Source organism: Heliangelus exortis, chromosome 13 (genome assembly GCF_036169615.1).
Source record: "Heliangelus exortis chromosome 13, bHelExo1.hap1, whole genome shotgun sequence".
NCBI lineage: Eukaryota > Metazoa > Chordata > Aves > Apodiformes > Trochilidae > Heliangelus > Heliangelus exortis.
In genome coordinates, this window is record NC_092434.1 from 12,317,448 (window position 1) to 12,336,041 (window position 18,594).

Sequence of the window (18,594 nt, forward strand, 5' to 3'; positions counted from 1 at the left end):
GCGCCTGCGCTGAGCCGCACACGTGGGTGCGCCGGCGCCGAGCGGCGGGGGCCGCGGAGCCATGGGGAAGAGTCGGGCGCGGAGGTTCCGCAGGGGCCCTTTCTCCCCCGCCGGCCCCGAGCTGCGCCGCGACGGAGAAAGCAGCCCCGACGACGAGCCGGCATCGGAGCTGCTGGAGAAGGTGCGGGAGGGAGCGGCAGCTGCAGGGTCAGCGGGGGGGGCGGGGACGGGCGGGGCGCGACCCCCGCCCGCGGCAGGGAAAGCGGGGCAGACTCGGCAGCCCCAGCCGGGGATGGAGGGAGCTGTGCCCGCCGGTGCCGAGGGGATTGAGGCGGGGTCTCGGCCTTCTCTTGCGGTGTGGGGAGAGGGGTCGGATGCGGTGCCGTGAGACTGCAACTGGACGCGGGAAGGGGCTGCAGGTCGGCCCCTGCCTCCCGTCCCGTCTCTGGCGACGCGGCTGCTCCCGCAGGCGGCTGTGCGGAGGTGAGGGACGGCCCTGCCCCAGGCCAGGCCGGAGCTGCTGCCGCTCTGCAGGCACGGGCGGGGCGAGGGACACCGCATCCCGCCAGGGCACCCGTGCTTGCCCTCCTGACCGGGACCGAGGGGCTGAGACAGAGCGGGAAACTGCCCTTCCTCCTAGGAGAGGAGTTGAAAGAGTTTTTGCAGTGCTTAGGTTCACTCTGCCCGGCTCTGGAGAGCTTTCCTACAGCCAGCCGGAGTCTTAAGATCCATACGCAGGGAAATATCTGATAGAAAATGTGGAAGAATTTGGCCATTTATTGTCTGGGTTTCTTTCTTTGGTTTAAGCACTACAGACGAAAACTGTATTTTAAACCTTCTGCACGTGATGTTTTAGAATCAGAACTAAAAATCTGTTTTCCTTTAATAAAATAAATCCTTTTTGCTCACTTCATCAAAGTGAACTCGTTGGACAAGCTGCTGCCTGGTTATTCGTGTGGACCAATAGTCTTAAAACCTATTTAAGAACCTATTTAGTCTTAAAAAACCAAAACCAAACCAAAATACTAACCAACAAACAAAAACTCAACAACCAACCGAACGACAGGAAAAGTGATTACAAAAGTACTTAGCTGCATAGCTGAGGGTGCCCTGAGACCTTGGTCAGTTTCAGTGGGGCAGCATGTGATGTACTACTTTTTTCCACTCTGCTCTTCAGCACGTTTGTTTTTTCTGGTAGGTTTTCAATGAATGCAGGAGCTTCTGCTGTTTTGTTATTTTTATGGTTTTCAGTACTTACATCTCACCTGAACCTTTGTTACTATGCAAGTTAGTGTTGTCTTATGGACATAGAGACCTCTTGCTCCTTGTCTTTAAAGAGATGGTTTTAGTCTAAAGGCTGTAATGTTTTTTCTTTTTTTTTTGACTTTTCAGGTTGCTTTTTTTTGTCAGCTAGCATGTGTTATGTCTTGTTATACTTCCTTGATGGTATTTTCCCCTCCCAACTTTTACCCATTGTTTTTTAAAGTGTGGTAATCCAAAGCTGATATGAAGTCTCACCAGTGCCAGCTAGTGTCAAATCTGTGTCTACGCTATGTCTCTTCTGTAAACACCCAGAATAGTGTTTATCTAGCCATATAGTTAACACACAGCCCAGACAAAGATTTACAAACCTCCATGGAAGCTAAAAGCACTTGATTCCACTCAGGAGCAGTAAAACAGGAGCTATGCAAATCAAAAGGCAGATCAACCTTTTCACTCAATAAAAACCTGAAGCTACCTTTTCCCTCCTCCCTGATCTGCCCTGTTTGTGTCTCCCCAGCTGCAGCATCCAAGTGCCGAAGTGAGGGAGTTTGCCTGTGCCAGTATTTCCAAGCTGTTGCAGCAGAAGCACGTAATCCCAGCCTTTCTCCAGAGAGATGTTGTCAGATGTTTAGGGCCCTTGTTGATGGATCACAGTTTAGCTGTTCGGGAGACAGCTGCAGGTGCCCTCCGGTAAGTTTTTGTTAATACTCAGTTATAATGAGGTCTTCTGGCATGATAAGGAAGGTTTCTGCTGTTAAAAGTCATGAACTTGAATGACACCCTCTCTTGTTTCAACTCCATGTTGAGTAAGTGTATCTGCCTCAGTTAGACTCCCCAGAGAGGGGCTTTTCCTGCTCCAGGAGGCTGCCAGGAGGCTTCAGTGTCAGGACCTGCATAAGGGAGCTACTACCTGTCTCTCTGCTCCCAGTGGAATGTGCTGCTTTCCATCCTTGTATTAGGGGGAAAAAAAAAAAAAAAGAAGTTTTATGAAGAAATACAGATAATTTGAGTGCTACTGGCCTGGTGTTTTGTGCCTTCGTAACATTAGCAGACATGGGTCAGTTAGCACACATAGCTAGTTTTTTGAGGAATTATTGAGCAGCATCATTTGGAGTTAGTGTTATGCAGACAGGCATTGCTTTATCTGGCAGACAGGCATTTGCTTTATCTACAGCTTGCTTTATCTGTAGAAAAATGTAATGCTAATGCTTGTTAACATTTATTTTATATCTTATGCTGAGTAACACTTAACAGATGTCATGTTTTAGTACAAATAAACTTTCTAGCTATGTTAGACAAGTAAAATTATTCCTTTTATCTTTTTCCTAACACCAAAGTTTTCTGTTAGGAAGGTGAAAGACTAAGGTTACTGATGAAACAGATTTATTTTAAAGCAAAATATAACTTTTAGAGAATACTGAATACATGCTTTTTGAAACATCCTGGAAAGTATTGCACCTGATCAAAAGCATTTTTTTTTTCCCCAGGAATCTGAGTGCTTGTGGAGGATTTGATGTCTGTGATGACATGGTTACAAAGGACATCATGACACCCCTTGTTGCACTTCTGAAGGAGGTGTGTTTATTATTATTCTGACTTTAAAAGTGATGAAGCCATTAAACTATTCTATTTAAAAAAATAATTCAATTATTGTAGCCATTATAAAGTTAAGATATTTGAAAGGTCTTTAAAAAAATTTTTATTAGGTTTAAGAGCACAAAAATTATTCCAGAGATTTCAAACCACTTGCTGCTCCTTCAGCCTGGTCTGTAGTGGGGTTTGCTGACTAGGATGACTTTTGCATAAATGGTCTGGAGATTTTGGGTCTGGGACATCAGTCAAAACAAGTCTATTTTGTCAGCCAAGATCCAGATCTGTTTGTTTGGGGTTTTTTTTCATTTATGTAGCAACATTATTCTAGTGAGGTTTTTTTAATATACAATTTTGTCTATGTGAAAGCTTGGATTTACAGTTAGGTAGAATAATCTGTACTGAGCACCTGTTCTTTGTTTAATTCAGGTGTTGCTGTGCAGTTTGGAAATTTCATTGAATTCTATCACCTGCTGTCTTTGTATGAGCAGCCTTGAGCAATGCCATCATTTTCTGTATGTTTCTTCCCCATTTTTAAGTAAGGGTAATAGCATTACTATAAACCACAGCAAGATATTTGCTGAATTAATCTTGTGATGAGAAAGAACTATTTAAAATTGCATGCAGACTGTATTAGCAAGAAACAGCGTTTCAGGTTCTGAAATTGCTAAGTATTTCTTTTTAAAAAAAGCTTTTAAAGACTACTGAATGCAAGTATTGTTTCTACAAGAGAAAAAAATGGTTAAATTTGTGGCCCTGTTTTCAGAGAATGTGAAATTAGTCAGATAAACACTTTGTGAGAGATCTTATAGTTCACTCTGCTTCAGATGATTTAAATGTTTGCTTTTCTTGTGTCTTGTTTCCCAATCTTGGTTCTCATGTTTGTTTGTAGTGCAGCACTGGACTAGATGCTAACCAGAAACACAGAGAGATGGATAAAAATTATATTGAAGACATAGCCAATGAGGCTATTAATTTGCTGTGGAATGTATGGTAAGTGCTGTGTTAATTATGGCCTTTTAGAAGAGGTAAAATGAATTGTTTCTGAAGAAGAGCATGGTAATTGAGGCAGAAAAGAAATTACATGGGAATATACACTCAGTTGCTGATACTTTTGTAAGTGAAGGATTCTGAAAGTGCACAGTTTCTAGCAGAGTGACAATTTTTTCTGTATGTTGTTCATCCTAAGTTGTGGTACTGTTTTCTGAACACGTTCTGTCATAGACTCCTGTGCAGTTTGGATTGTGGGGTCTTGCATGTGGTTCCTGTAGATCCTTATTGTGGAGACAGAGAAAATTAATTTCTGATCAGTGTTTTGGGAGTATGAGGAGGGTTTTTTCTTACCTCCTTGCTCTGCAGGTCAATCTAAAAGTTGATACTAAATGTGTGGACAATCTGCCTCTTAGTAAGTGAGGCACTGATAACAAATTTGCCTAATTATGTGAGAAAGAATGTGATCAGTTCAATTAGTTTACATTGGAAATACCAGGTAAAGCAAGAGAAACGCAATAGAGAAAGAGGAAGAGAAAGGCTTGTTAATATAGAAATGCACATTAATGTTGAATACAAACCTGTTGTGGAGGTTCTTCAATTTTCTGTTGTTTCTCTTTCTTTTGTGACAGCTCCACATTATTATACACTTCTGTCACAGAATTCTGTTTGGACTATAAAGTATTTCAGCAGAGCTGCCTTCGTGTCTGTACTGTGGCTTGAGGCCTTTTTTGAAAATTGTGGTTTTTTAGGATTGGAATCTACAACAGTACGGAAACTGCTTGCTCAGCACCTTGCACAGAATACGTGATACCTTTTGTTCTAACTCTGACTCAACAATGTTTGGTCTTTTTTGTTTTTTAAATTGTTTTCATAGATGTGAGTGCTTTGGTATATAATCATTGTGTTTTATAAATCACTTCAGTATTTTCAACTTTGTGGCAGTGACCATGAACTTCTGGCTTCATTGCTGAGTGTGGTAGTGATGAAATCAGGGCTAGCATTGATTCTGAGACATTTAAAAGTAAATTTTTAAAGACCTCTAGAGCCAGTTAGGTCCCATGTCTTTTTAGTTTGATTCTGTCTTGTATTAATATATTTAGTTTAAAAATGGAAATAGCTGTGAAAACTTGAAGAAACAGAAACCCCATTGCTTGAGATTAAAGTAAATGTCCCATTTAGCACTGACTGAACGTGCATTTCTGAATGCTAAGAGCAGTCATTTTCTGAAGTGACTGTTCTGATGGGAGAGGCAACAGCCACTCTGTTGTCTGAGGGTTTGTGGATGAAGTCTTCCATGGCTGCAGAAAGCCTTGGACTTGCTTGTAAGCTGCCTTTCATTCTTTGTCTGGCTCTGTGCAGGTGAGACTGTACTAAGGCTCCCAAATAAACTCCCAAACACTGTGTGTAAGGAAGCAACCAGTGGCAGTCAGCTTTCCTCAGAGGTGTCCAGGATATGCAGCCTCCCTTTCTCCATTTCTTAGAGCTGATCATGACCTTGATAGTGAAGGATAACTCTTTGCCTAATGTGTAATTCTTAGGTATGCTCTTAGCTATACTCTTTTAAAATGTAAAAGAGGAAGTACAGGTTAATTAAAATGTTGTTCAAGTACTTTTTTCCTGGAAAAAGTGTTTCATTAATTTTTTTTTTATGCATTAGTGAATGCAACAGTACAGCAGTATCCATATTCAATAAAGAAGGGTGTCTGGAGGCTGTGCTGCATTACATGAAGAAATTTTCCACGAATGTGGATCTGGCTATTTCAGTAGGTAAGTGACAAGAAGAGGAGATCAGGATATGAAGTTTGTTTGGTTTCTTTTATTTACTATATGAATGTAACACTGTTGTCTCAGCCTTTGCATAGTACTCTTGCCTTAGCGTTACTTAAGCTTTACACTAAATATAAGACTTTGATTTCCTTGCTGAACAACACAACATTCAGAAGTCGACATCTGTTGTGCTTTTTTTCCAAAGGAGTCCAAATGAGAATGGCTGATTATTGATGGTCACACATGAGGAAAAAATTTGTGGAAAGAAAGCTCTAGGAAGAGACTGTTTTTTCATTTTGTTTTCTGGTTTTGGTAATGAAGAGTTCAATTTGTAAAGCAAAGGACATAGTCCATTGAAAAAACCCCAACAGCTATCAATTTCAATATGTTTTTATTGGTGATGTTAGTAGTGTGGTTACTAAATAGTCTTGCAGCATCTTTTGTTTTCCCTGGTTATTATACAATGGAGAAATTGAATTTGGAGTAGCTAAAATTATTTGGGCCAGTCCCATGTGTGATGTGTTACTGTCCTCAAGTGTTGTGTATACAGGTTTGCCAGAGAATGTCTTTTTAAATTAAAACACAGTTTGTGAAGGCCAGTATCATACCATTATGACACGATGCTGCATGAAATATTTTTCCTGTGTTTGTGTTTCATTACTTCTTACTACAGGAAGACAGTATTTTCTTATTAGGAGAGTGAAATCTACTATTGGTTTGTTAATTATCTTTGTTGTTTACTGCAGCAAACTGCTTGCAAGCAGTGACAGAAGATAATCCAGATCTTCTTTCTTCATTCAATGCTTCTGCACAACAAGTATTGGAAATGGTGATGTTGTGTCCAGAGAGCACAATGAAGCACGTCCAGTTGAGAACTCTGATAGCAGGTAGGATGCTCAGGGCATTCATTGTTCAGCAGGTAAAGGAGGGTGGGAAGTACAGAAGGCTTAGCCTTCTCTGCTGTGCTTGGGTCATAAAAGCCTGTGTGGATGGTTCATGAGATTATTTGTACCTCTTGTGATTTGGATTAACCAAATATTTGCTGCTGGTTTTAAAAATGGTTTTAAACGCTTGATTCTGAAATCCGTATCTTTCGGTGTGGTCATCTAGTTTAACTGGTCTGTTTTAATTTGGTTTTCAGCAGTAAAATAACTCAATAATGACTTGTAGAAGAATTGTTTTGACCTTAATAGGTTTTTACTTCAGATTCTCTACCTTGCATTCTTCTTTTGACTTCAAATGCTCAGTCACGGTGGGCTTTGATACTAGAGAGTAATAAATCAGTTTAATTTTGAGAATCCTTAGGAAGTTATTATTTAATGTGGATTTGTTATTACAAGTAAAAAGTGTCACCAAGATCACTTTGCATAAATATTCTGTGCGTTGTTACATGCTGAAATTTATTTAAGCTTAAGATGTGGGAAAAGCATCTTAAGTTTAACATGAAATGCAAAACAGAAGAAAATATAAATCTGTAGAGGAAAGACTTGAAAATTCAAATTGAAATATAAGCATTGAGTGTGTTTAGTGGAGGCTGTGTCCTTACAAAATACAGGGCTATTGCAGAGCTGGGAATTGAGTATTTTAACAGATTTGTCTATTTCGACTCTCTCGTTTAGGCACCATCTGGAATATCAAGGACACCATTCCAGCAGGCAGCCTGGGGAGCATGGTTAATGCAATCCTGAAGATTTTTTCAGAATCATTAGCAATAGATGCTGGCGAAACGATTATTCGTATGAATGAAGCTGAAAAAAACAGGTTAAAACTTGCTGTGGAGGCAGAAACTGAGGAAAACATGAGTGATGTTATATACAACTGTGCTTCAAGTGAAGCTGATGACATGGAACAAATACCAAAAGGAAAAGTCAGGAGAGAAAATGACATTTCAGACCTGCTTCCAGTAAGTGTGGCTGACTGGCTCTCAGGCAGCTTAGTGCACTTGGCTGAGCATCTGACCAGCCTTGACTGAGCATTAGCCAGAGTAGCTACCTACTGGTATTAGTTAGAACTCCCAAATGGTTTGACTGTTTTAGCTACAACTTCAAAGCTGAGCATGGAGAATTTCAGCTCAACTTGTTCAAATGTGGGCAACTTGTATGGCACATCAGGAAAGCATGTTTCCATTTTTTTCCTCTAGTGGTAGGTATAGATTTATCTTGCACTTCTTTCTGTAGCTCGTGCAGGAAGTTCTGGTCTCTGCATAAGGCAAGTGAGACTTTTAATGGTTGAAACCATTCAGTTGTGAGTGGAGATGGCTCAGAGTTGAACTGGTGAATTTGCTGTACATGAAATGAATAACAGAAACAAATGTTTCTGTTGGGACTTTGTCTAACATTAGTTAATCTTACTTGCTGCAACTTTAGAGCAGGTGGCGTTTCTTAAAGGCAAAATTGTTTTGAAGTGTCCAGCAGAAATATGTAAGGTAGGGTTTGTTTGTCTTTTGGTTTTGTTTGCCTGTTTTATTTTTTATGTGGAGGGAGAAGAGGAAATGGATAGAATGTATTTTTAACTGACAGCCAGGGTACTTAAAATTGCACTCCTATGTTGTTTTACCAAATTAAATTTGATTCTTATTTTTCTGTTTAGTCTGATAAGTGGGAACTGAAAGAAGTTACAGCTTTACTGATGGCTCAGCAGGCTGCTCTGGAAATCATTGTTAATATGTGCTGCAGTGAAGGTTTGTAGAAATCTCTTTCCTTGCAAGTGGTGTGGTGCATTTTGTTTCTAGAATAGGTCGTATTTAGTTTGCTAATTGGTGATCTGCACTTTCAAGGGTGAATGCACGTAGCTTCCTCCCTGATGGTCTCATCTATGGGACAGACACTGGATTGTAATTTCTGTTGCTATTTTAAGTGGATTTTTTTCTCCTGTAAATGATTTCTAGCACTTAACATTTTTGGTCTGATACCATGTGTGCCAACAGGGAAGAAAAAGCAAAAAAGCACTGCTGCCAAAAAGGTATTTCCTAAGAAATATAGCAAAGTCTTTGGTCAGTTAGAACTGAGCAATGTTCAACTGGTACAGTATGGGTGGGAATCCTTTTGTAGGACTGAGGCATTGGTTTTTTTAAAGCAGATAGATCTTCTAGTTTTAATACTTCAGGTGTTTCAAAAGAAGGAGAGGTAGGTTTTGTGTGCAAGTCTGTCAGCAGTTCAGATTTAGACTCTTCAGAGTTTGTGACTTTTTTTTTTGAGGAAAAAGAAAAGCTGTTAGTCTGGGGCAAGTGGGAAGTAGATATACTGTGTCCTCTATGAACACTATACACTCAGTTTTGATATCTTTTCTCCAAAAAGGATAACAAATAAATGATTCTCAAATTCTATTTAAAATGAGCAGAAGAACTCACCAAACACCAAAACACTCCTCCAAGACCTGAAAATTGTAATTGCTAGTACAGTTTGGGAGCCTGATGCAAAAGTAATTGCGTAGGAGATAACTTTCTAAGGGAATCTTTCAGGTTCTAATAAAATCCACAGTAATACCCAGATATTCCCAGTGGTAATTTTTTTTTCTCTTACAGCTCAAGGAATTCCGCACCTAGTATATGAAGCTCCTTTCATAACTTCATTTCTCATCTAATGAGCTGTAATTCATAAGCTCTCCCCTTTAATTGGAAAATCTCTTGTGGATAAGCTGCATATTCTGCCATTCATTCAGTGTAATGTAAGGTTGATTGTGTTTTATTTCACTACGCTGCTTTACCCATTCATGGGCAGAGAGAAACATAGTCTGTAGAAATTAAGAGGAATCCAGAGGCAGCTGTTCATTTAATTTTCAAGTTATTTGAGGACTAAAATAGCTTCATCCATTATGCAGAGTTCATAGAAATACTCAGCTTGCTACAGCGCTGAGGGAAATAACCAGGCTGGAAAGAGAAATGTTTTACTCAACACCAGCTGGCATTTGGGAGAAACAGAATGCTCTCCCTGTAAAGGGGACATGGGAATGAAGCCAGGAGACTCCAGCATTGCTGCCCAGTCTGTAGTTTGTAGATAACCAGTGTTAGTTAAAATGGAATTACCGTTGGAAATGCTACTATATTTCCAAGTAAGTTAGAAGAAACCTTATCTTAGTTAGGGCTAATGTCCTGAGTCCAGTTCCAGCTCTGCCCTGGTCACTCCCTGTGAACATATGAAGGCTGTTGTCTTTGTGGTTGCTGAATTGCGTGGTCAGCTCATATAGTTATAATTTAATTTTCCAAGGAGGCTTTTGTTTGCTTTGTAAAGATGCAGATGTAATTTCTTTAGGAGAGGCAGAAGACTGACTGAAGTGGGGATGTCTGCTTTGTTTTCATGCTTGTTGGTACTGTGGGTTGCTAAAGCATATGAAAGACAACCATATTCTCATGCAAAGGCTATGAACACAAGCATATTATGGCTGTAGAATTAATTGGATATTACCATAAGCAAAAGAAGATGCCCATAAGTTGCCACAGCTTGATGAGTTCCTGTGTATCAGATAAACAGTAGTCATCACCTTCAACTAAAGTCTTCAGCTGCTGCACAGTGCAGGTGAAATGCATTTATTTAGACCTTTCTTGCTCTATTTAAAATGGATTAATTTATGTTTTGCCACAGAAAAAAGTGCATGTACTGTTGTTACTACAGTACTTGGATCTCACATGAATCTGCTGTCAGGCTGGGTTGAATATGGTATTTTTTCATCACAGTAGTTGAATGTCCCAACCTATGTACACAGGCAGAGCTTTCAACTGTCAGTAAGGAGGATCAGTCCAACCTGTAGACTTAAGACTTTCATAAACACCAGTGTGACACCAGTTAAAATGTAACCGGGTTTAAAACAACTTTAGATAAATCAGTGTAAACCCTATGGATGTAGATAGATCAGTTTAAATATAAATGATGGACTTCACTTGTACTTGTCAGACCAAGTCTGCCGTACACTGTGGACAGATTATTCCCTTTGCAATAGCTGTGTCCATTGGTAATGCTACCTCAGCCCCTCTCACCATGTCTGCCTTTACAGATTTGCTGGTAGAGTAGCATGTAAGTATATCCTACTTCAGCTTTATAACTATAAAACTAGTTTAATTTATTTAAAATGTGTGGCCTGAAATGGCCAAGAGGTGATCTGGCTTGCTTTGCTCTCATAATTTCCTTCTAACTGGCCTTGCTCTGGAGGCAGTAACATCTTCATCCAGTTCAGTCAGTTCCCTATCAGAGGGCTCCTGTCTGTGGCCTCAGTATTGCTAGAGGAAACAGTTACCTTAAATAGACTGCAGTTAGTAAAGCATAAACTGGTGTATTTGCATGCTTGAATCTGCCTCAAAAAGTAAAATTATACAATCTAAGTTAAAATCTTAGTAAGTGCTTTATGAAATGTTTCTTTTATACCTTTTCTGATATCTTTAAGTGAAGCACAGTTAATTTCGGAGAATGAAGTACCTGTGTTTGAAGAGCCTGTCTCATACTTGTTACCTGAGTTAATATAGAATAAATAAATTCTTAAAATAAAGCAATTGAAACAAATGTAGCACAGTATTTAGAACTGTGGCTTAGTGGCACTTGGTTTGTGTGGACTTCAGTAGATGCCAAGAGTTTAAAGACTCCTAAACCAAGAGCTTGGGTCAAGTATAATATTGCATGAGTGCTGTTACATTTACAAGTCTGTCATCTGTTCTCAGATCCCTCTGATGATGAATGGGAAGAACTCTCCAGCAGTGATGAAAGTGACTTGTTTATGGAAAACTCATACAATGAGGGGACTGGGCTGCTAATGTCACCTTTGTGCCTCTCTGATGAGGTTAACTCGGCATTTCTGAACAACCTCATTCCAAAGAAGGTACTGCCTTTTATTTTCCCAACACATGGTACAGTCTTCCCCTTGTGACTCGTTTGTGTCCCAGGTTAGGCAAACAAATTATCCCAATCCACCTGGAAAAAAGAAATAGTTCTTTAAATCAGTTTAGCTTCACTTTTTTTGACCTAGATGTGGAGCATCATTACATGAGCTAACTTGACCTAACCAATTCCTTCATTTAAGTGGGAATAGAAACTTCAGGTGTGGTGGTTTCAGAAATGTGGTGGTGGTTTCTTGTTTTTTTTGGTTGGTTGGTTTTAAATTTGGAATTTAAATTCCAGAATACAAGGGTTTATTCCTTGATTTGAACATGAAAAAGATTACCTGCAAAAAGAAACAAAACTGTGGGGAGAAGCATGACTGCCAGATTTCTGTATTAGCTAAGTAAGATGAAGGAATATGTGAATGACAACAGTCAGCACTGAAAAAATGCAAGTTATCTTTTCCCTATTTTATACAGTATCTGAAGTACAATACTTGACACTGCCAAGAAGTCAGATGTTCTTTTTCAGAATGTGAGATGAAAACATACAAAGCTTTTTGTACTTAATAGCAAGCAGTCAAAGTTTCGTGGCAAGGTTGCAGCTGTCTGAAAATTCTGGAGCATAATCTATGAGAAAGATCTAAATAAGAAAGAATAACAGAGACTTAGAAAATCACCCTTTGTTAAGTAAAGTTAAATATTTAAAAGATCTTGTGCTAAACCCAGTGCATAATTGCACCATTTATGTGATTGAGGAGATTCTGGCATTTCTGTCAGGTTAGACACTTGCTACCTGGATAACTAAGAAATGTGTAGTTCAAAGTATCTGTTTCACATTAAGCTAAAATCTTCCCACCAAACACACCTAAAAAAAAAAAAAAAGCTTTATTGCTAAACCTTTCTTTTTCCCCTCCCCAGATTCTTGAAAAAACTGCTTTTCCGAACAGTGTTGCTTTAGACATCTGTATGCACAATCCGTCTTGGAAACCATTGATTAAAAAGTAGGAATTTCATTGTCTCTCTTACTGCTCTTACTGTTTTTCATGTATATTCAGGTGTTTTAGAACTCTTAGAAGGATTTTCCATCATTGAGTTGGTGTTAAGATCTGGACAGTGGCAGATCTGATATGTGATTTTGAATGAAGAGATACAAATGTTTGTGTAAACTGCACGCCAAATCACAGCCTTATGTAATTCAAGATTCTTCTTTTTATTTTGACATCTGTTTTCAGAGACCTGCTAAGTGCATTTTTTGTTTGTTGCAGATTGAATGTGGTGCAGTGTAGAGCTTTAACATGTCTTCATAGCATTCTGTTAGTGTCAGATGTGGATTGTCTTGGAGGAGCTTCAGCACTTCAGTCCCTTGCACAGCATCTCTCACATCTACTCTTTTCTAAAACAGGTAAGATGTTGAGTTAAGGGGCTTGAGGACCTATTTCATGCAGATATAAAGTAGCCATGTGCATTGTTAAGTTTTAGTGCCATTTTATTACTAGTTTTATCCCTTTGGGCTTTTGAAATGAGGGTACTAAATGTCAAAAATGTGCTGACAAAACAGTGTAGCCTGAACTGTTTTTTCAAGTTACATCTTGAGCAAGTATGCTCCTAATCCAAGAGTATGCTTCACTTCTGTGTGTGCATGTAGCAAGTCACTAAGTGGATGAATCCTACATTGCTCTAAGACCAAAAGGGTTTGTGTGATCGTATTTGTGTTAAGAACAAATTTTTAGCATTCAGACAAGCCATGAAGAAGACAGGACGTTTTCATTTTAAATGTGCAAACTTGCCTAAACAGATGTGAAGAAAGGTTATCTACCACAGTCTTTCACATGACGTTTTCTAAGATTCTTAAAAAATTATGGCAAAGATGGTTGTTGCAAAAAATCTCCAGAATGTACATCTAGTACGAAGTACGCTTCTAGTAAGAAGGATAGCAGCCATCTTGTCTCTAGGGCATGCTTTATGCATATGATTGCATAGGTTTATTGAAGATATACTTGTAATAAGAAAATATTCAGTTTTTATGGCCAAATATCAAAGCTGTTTAGCTTCCTATTATGGTGGTGATTCAATGCTGTGATGTCAGTATTGTTGGATGATCTAGAACAGATAGGCAGCAGTTAGCATTTCCTGCTACCTCTGTAATCTTATACATCAAATCAGCATCATTCCCATTATTCATTTATGCTATGTACTGCTTCATTCAGACTATTCTCATAATCTGTTTTTGTTTCAAGGTCAGTGATGATGGCTTTTCAAAATACAAGATATATTGTTAGAGGCTGGAAGAGCCTGCCAATTCTCAAAATTGTCAGAAAGCATTTTTCTTGATACAGATCTGTTGAAGTCTAGCATATGCATTGTGTTGGCATTTCTTGTCTCTTAGAAACTCCAGAAAATCAGTTTTCTCACTTTGCTTCAAGCATCTTCATTTGTAGCCACAAATGTGGTGTATGTTGTTCTTCCTCACTGCAGTGTTACAGTGTGATATTGCATTAATGATTGAAAATGCATCTGGCTGCAAAACACACTTTTTTTTTTTTTTTTGCAATGTCATTAAAAGGATGTGATCAGTCTGTGGGAAGATTTTTACTGAGAGCACAGTGCTTGAAAACCTAAAATGCAGAAAATGAACACATGTACAAGCAAGTCCATGCAAAATAATGGCTTGTGCTTAAATAGAGGGATTTGCAAGAACTTGGTGTCCACCTGTTATGCTTTGCAATAGTCAGAAAGTTCTTAGGTGAAACTGGAGAAGTGGCTAGCTGAAGACAAAGGGTGCTAATAAATTAGCCCACATCTGTTTTTGATAACATGCTATTTTTTAATAGTTAAATACCATGTAATGGAAACTGCCAGATACAGTTGATAACATAACATGTGGCTAGAAATAATTCTGTGGTTTATATGGTGAAAAAGAGGTATAAAGGTGTTATTTCTTACATGGGGAGAATGAGATCCACATGAAATAATCAAGAGTTCCTGCATCTGAAGTAGTCCAGAAATAACACATTGGAGCTTCAAGAACACATAAAAAGCTTCAAGAAATTCAGATGATGTGAGGATTGAAGGTGATGGCTGGGTATTTGAGTTTGTAAATAAGCAAGGATAGTGCAATGTTTGTAAATTTCTGAAAGGTTATTAAACCATGGGAAAACATGGTTTTTATTTGACTTGAAAAGAGTCCAGCATTTTGGGCATCTAAAAAACCTGCTTACAAGGCAGAAGAAAAGAGGTAAAGTCCACAGTCAGCTTCTGTAGTTTTTTCAGTTCCTGTATTATGGCCTCCCTGTGATACCAGTTTTCAACCTTCTGTTCTGACTGGTGGTTTGTACCATACCTTGAGTCATGCAAAGGTCTTAGCCAGGGTTGTGCCTGAAAACGAGGACCAACCAACTTCCTAGTTACTTGTCTAACTTCCAGATGCAATTAATACTGAATTCAAATAATCACTATGGTTACAACTTTACGAAGACCAGTCTCTGAAAATCTAGCTCTTCCTGTTTGTGGTAGTACCTGAAGGAACAATTAAGGGATTAAAGAATTTGTGTTTCTTTTCTTCTCACATCTTTCATCTCCTGTTTAACTTTTGGCTCTGGATTCAATTCTTTGACAGAACTCCCTACAGACACAGAATTCTTAGAAGCCATAACCAGTGCTTTGAGGGCTCTCCTACAAACAATGGCATCAAAGAACATCTCCCAGGTAAAAGCTTTGAAACTCAAACGTTCTGGTAGGTTTAGATTCATGTGACATTGTGCCAGAAAGTTATTGAAACAAAAATATTTAGATGAAGTCCTAAATTTCAGAAACTGTAAGCAGCAAATGAACAGATTGAATGGCATTCACTCTTAGTATTTTTGATGAACCTCACAGGAATACTTTTATATATATATATCTCCTTCTTAAGAGGTAAACAAATAAAGGTATTTCAAGACCGAAATAGCAATAAGCCACTGGTAGTATCTTCAGGAGATGGATATAATGAGAAACATTTAGTAAATTAGCACCTAGAAATGTGGATTATTTATTTCTTTATGTTACCTAGTTGTCCTTCTAAAATCTTGGCTGGACATGAACTAACTAAATATAAGAATGAAGCATGTTTGTTATACAAGATGTTAATCCTGGATGGTCTGCTGATCCTTTCTGGTTTTAAACTGAGACATAAACTTCTGCAAGTTTTAATGGTTTGGAAATAATTACTGAGCTAGATAAATATGAAAATTCCTTTGAGCTCAAAACTTTTTCCTTCAGCTTTGACAGCTGTGGTTATGTTCTGGAAGAAAAACCTTAAAAAGTTGAAAGGGACAGTTTAACTGTTTTCTTGCTGATTAAGTTTTCAGAATTCATGTGGTTTTCATAATACAGGACTCAGTTTCACTGTTATAAATTTGCCTGTGTTCTGTAAAGGCAAATGATGTAATTGTCATATTTGAAAATTTTCATGAAAATGTGAGTATATTTAACTTAGTGTTTTTTCTTTTCCCCTTGCTAAACAGTGTATGACTCCTGAGCAGCTGTTGGCTTTATGTGAAGCTGGTATTCACAGCAGCAATGCCAGTGTTAGAGTGAATGTAGTGAGCATCCTTGGAATTTCTGGCAGCATTCTGGCAAAAGGACAAGATACAGCTGAAACACTAAAGGTGAAAAGGCAAACTTTGCATTGCAAACCGAGGACAGTTTTGATACTTATTTAGATTTTCTGAAGCATTGCTAGAAAAATCAGATTTTCTCTTTTTTTCAGATGATTGGAAAATTTCTTCTTGAGGTTGCTATGAAGGAGTCATCTCTTGTGGTAGCAGGGGAAGCCTTGGATGCACTTTTTGATGTATTTGCAGATGGTCAAGAAGCAGAAAAGGCAGCAGTACAGATCAAGTTGCTTCCAGCACTGAAAGAATTTCAGCCAGTGTTCAAACTGAGGGTAGGTATCTAAGGAGCAAGGCCTCAACACACTATGTGGGTTTAAAGCTTTGTGATTTGGGCTGATAGAAGGGGATAAAAAAGCAGTTCATGGAACTGTCAGGGGTACATTGCAACATCTGCATTACATCACCATCATTATTGATACCCAAATCACTGTATTGTTCTGAAACCCTTTGAAAACAAATCCTGCAGATGTCTCTGGAGAACAGATAGATTGGTGGGAGACAAGTAACTTTGGAAGTTACTTAGACATCTTTTGGTTTTAACTTGCTGTAGTTGTAGGTGGACATTTGTGTCCTGTTGTTGGTTAATTAACATAGATCACATGTTCTCTATTTTCAAAATGGACAATGCCAAAATTCCAAACTGTAATTTTAAGCACAACCTTTTCTTAAATGGAGAATGACCTGCAGTATGTTGTTTTGTTAGTCAAGTGTAGCCTGAGAAGTGACAGTGTTACAGTTGTTTGGTTTGCTAGATGTGCAAGGTCTTTTCATATGCTCAAATATTTTCACAGAAAACGTTTCAGATTTATGAGTGAAACAGGATGCAATCTAATTTTAGGCAGAGATGTATTACAGTGAATTGACTTGCAGAGATAATTGCTAAGCTATGTGTGCACAGTAACGTGTTGGGAGTTCTCAAAAGGCATGGGTAGGATGCCTTGATAGAAGACCACTCATTTTTATAAACCTTAGGTGATCTAATATGAGGAACTTCTCTGTTAGTAAATTATATCTTTTTTGCTTTTACAGATACGGAAAGAAGGAAAAGGACAATACAGTACAGATCAGCTGTGTGTTCTTGACAATGTGAAGATGAATTTGAGAAGATTTATTGCATATCAAGAGACACTAGGGAAAACCCCAACTTGAAACATCAAGGAACTTTAAACTAAGGTTTTTCACACTGAATAATGTTTTCCAAAAATATAACCATTTTGAACTTCTAAACTTTACTGAGCAGAGCAGTTTTGCTTTTGTGTTAATACTGCCTTTTTTTCTGTTCAGTATTTTACTTCTTCAGTAATACTTCAGTATATACTTCAGTATATACTTCAGTAATACTTCAGTATTTCTGTTCAGTATTTTACTTCTGGGTTGATGCAATATGAAAGTCACATCAGTGTAAAAAATTATCACACTCGGAGATCAAATGTTAGCAGTGATAAGAATGTGCTCTTGCAGTCCTGAGGTCTGTACGTAGCACCACTGTCATTGTTTAGAAATCCTGGCATTCCCTGGTGGAAAACTGTAGTTGAATGAAGAAGTAAATTCAAAAATAGTCTTGGTTATGCACCAGACCAAAAAAGAAATTCTAAAAGCACAATATATTTTTCAGGAAATTGAGCAGTGGCAGAATGTTCATATTTGCTATTTGCTCTTACCTATTTCTAGAATTGCATAGGCACTTAAGACAAGCTTCCCAAGAGAAACTTGTGACAATTATCTAGATTACTCTTAGCACTTGGGTCTGTTACTTCATGAGGGTTTATCAAAGAGAAAATGGGTTCAGATTCATTTTATGATAAATCCAGCATAATATCTTTTAGTTGTGGGAATCAGTGTAAGAGGATCTTACATGCAGTTCCTTGTTTTTACTTTATTTTGATTGGTATTTCTGAAAATCAAGTCTTCTGATTTACTTCTTCCTTGTAATTCTACATCAGGATGAATTTGAATTCAAGGAAGTAGTAAACCTAATAAAAAGTATTTTTTGTACTAAGGTATTATATAAAGTAATTTTATAATTGTTTAAAATATCTTCTTTCAAATATTTGTGATATTTTTAAGCTGTAAATACAGAAGCTATTTTCAAAAAATGTCATGAAGATTCATGAAGATTGTATGTGAACTTCCACATATAGAAAGCTTTGGTTTTGTATATGTGAACAAGATCTTCTCTCGTACAGGTTTTTTTTTTAAGGAAAAAATCCCACAACCAAATAGAAGCATTTTGTTGTGTTGATTTTTAAAATGGGACTTCCTCGTCCCCCCATCTTCTCCTAACATGCTGCTTTTTCAGTGGCATCTCTTACCCATGGTGGCAAAATGGTACCCATGGTGTTAGGCATGGAACTACAAAGATAAAATTTGTTCAGTTTGTTAGATTGTTAAATAGTTTGTTAGATTTGTTCAGTTTCCCTTAGATTGGAAAGCAGGAACTGAGTGGATAACTGTCAAAGGACTGACTTTATAAAATCCTGACATGGTATTTTGCCATATTCAAGAAAAAGTGAAAAATCAGTT

General features: G+C 38.2%; 1 protein-coding gene across 4 annotated transcripts; it reads left to right on the top strand.

Moving 5' to 3' along the window:
• The first annotated feature begins 8 nt into the window (after positions 1–8).
• HEATR3 (HEAT repeat containing 3) lies at positions 9–17,298 on the top strand. Of its 4 annotated transcripts, none has more exons than XM_071756864.1 (16): positions 9–181; positions 1,781–1,953; positions 2,751–2,838; positions 3,283–3,368; positions 3,751–3,846; positions 5,504–5,613; positions 6,360–6,500; positions 7,233–7,516; positions 8,203–8,293; positions 11,261–11,418; positions 12,338–12,420; positions 12,685–12,821; positions 15,036–15,124; positions 15,922–16,065; positions 16,167–16,343; positions 17,101–17,298. In XM_071756864.1, exons 1-16 carry the CDS (start codon positions 62–64, stop codon positions 17,218–17,220), a joined length of 2,097 nt encoding a protein of 698 aa, XP_071612965.1. In that variant the 5' UTR covers positions 9–61; the 3' UTR covers positions 17,221–17,298. The 4 variants fall into 4 exon arrangements, with proteins under 4 accessions (XP_071612965.1, XP_071612966.1, XP_071612967.1 ...); XM_071756866.1 differs by having other exon boundaries at positions 27–181; positions 3,746–3,846; XM_071756865.1 differs by lacking the exon at positions 3,283–3,368 and having other exon boundaries at positions 10–181; positions 3,746–3,846.
• The last annotated feature ends 1,296 nt before the right edge of the window (positions 17,299–18,594 follow it).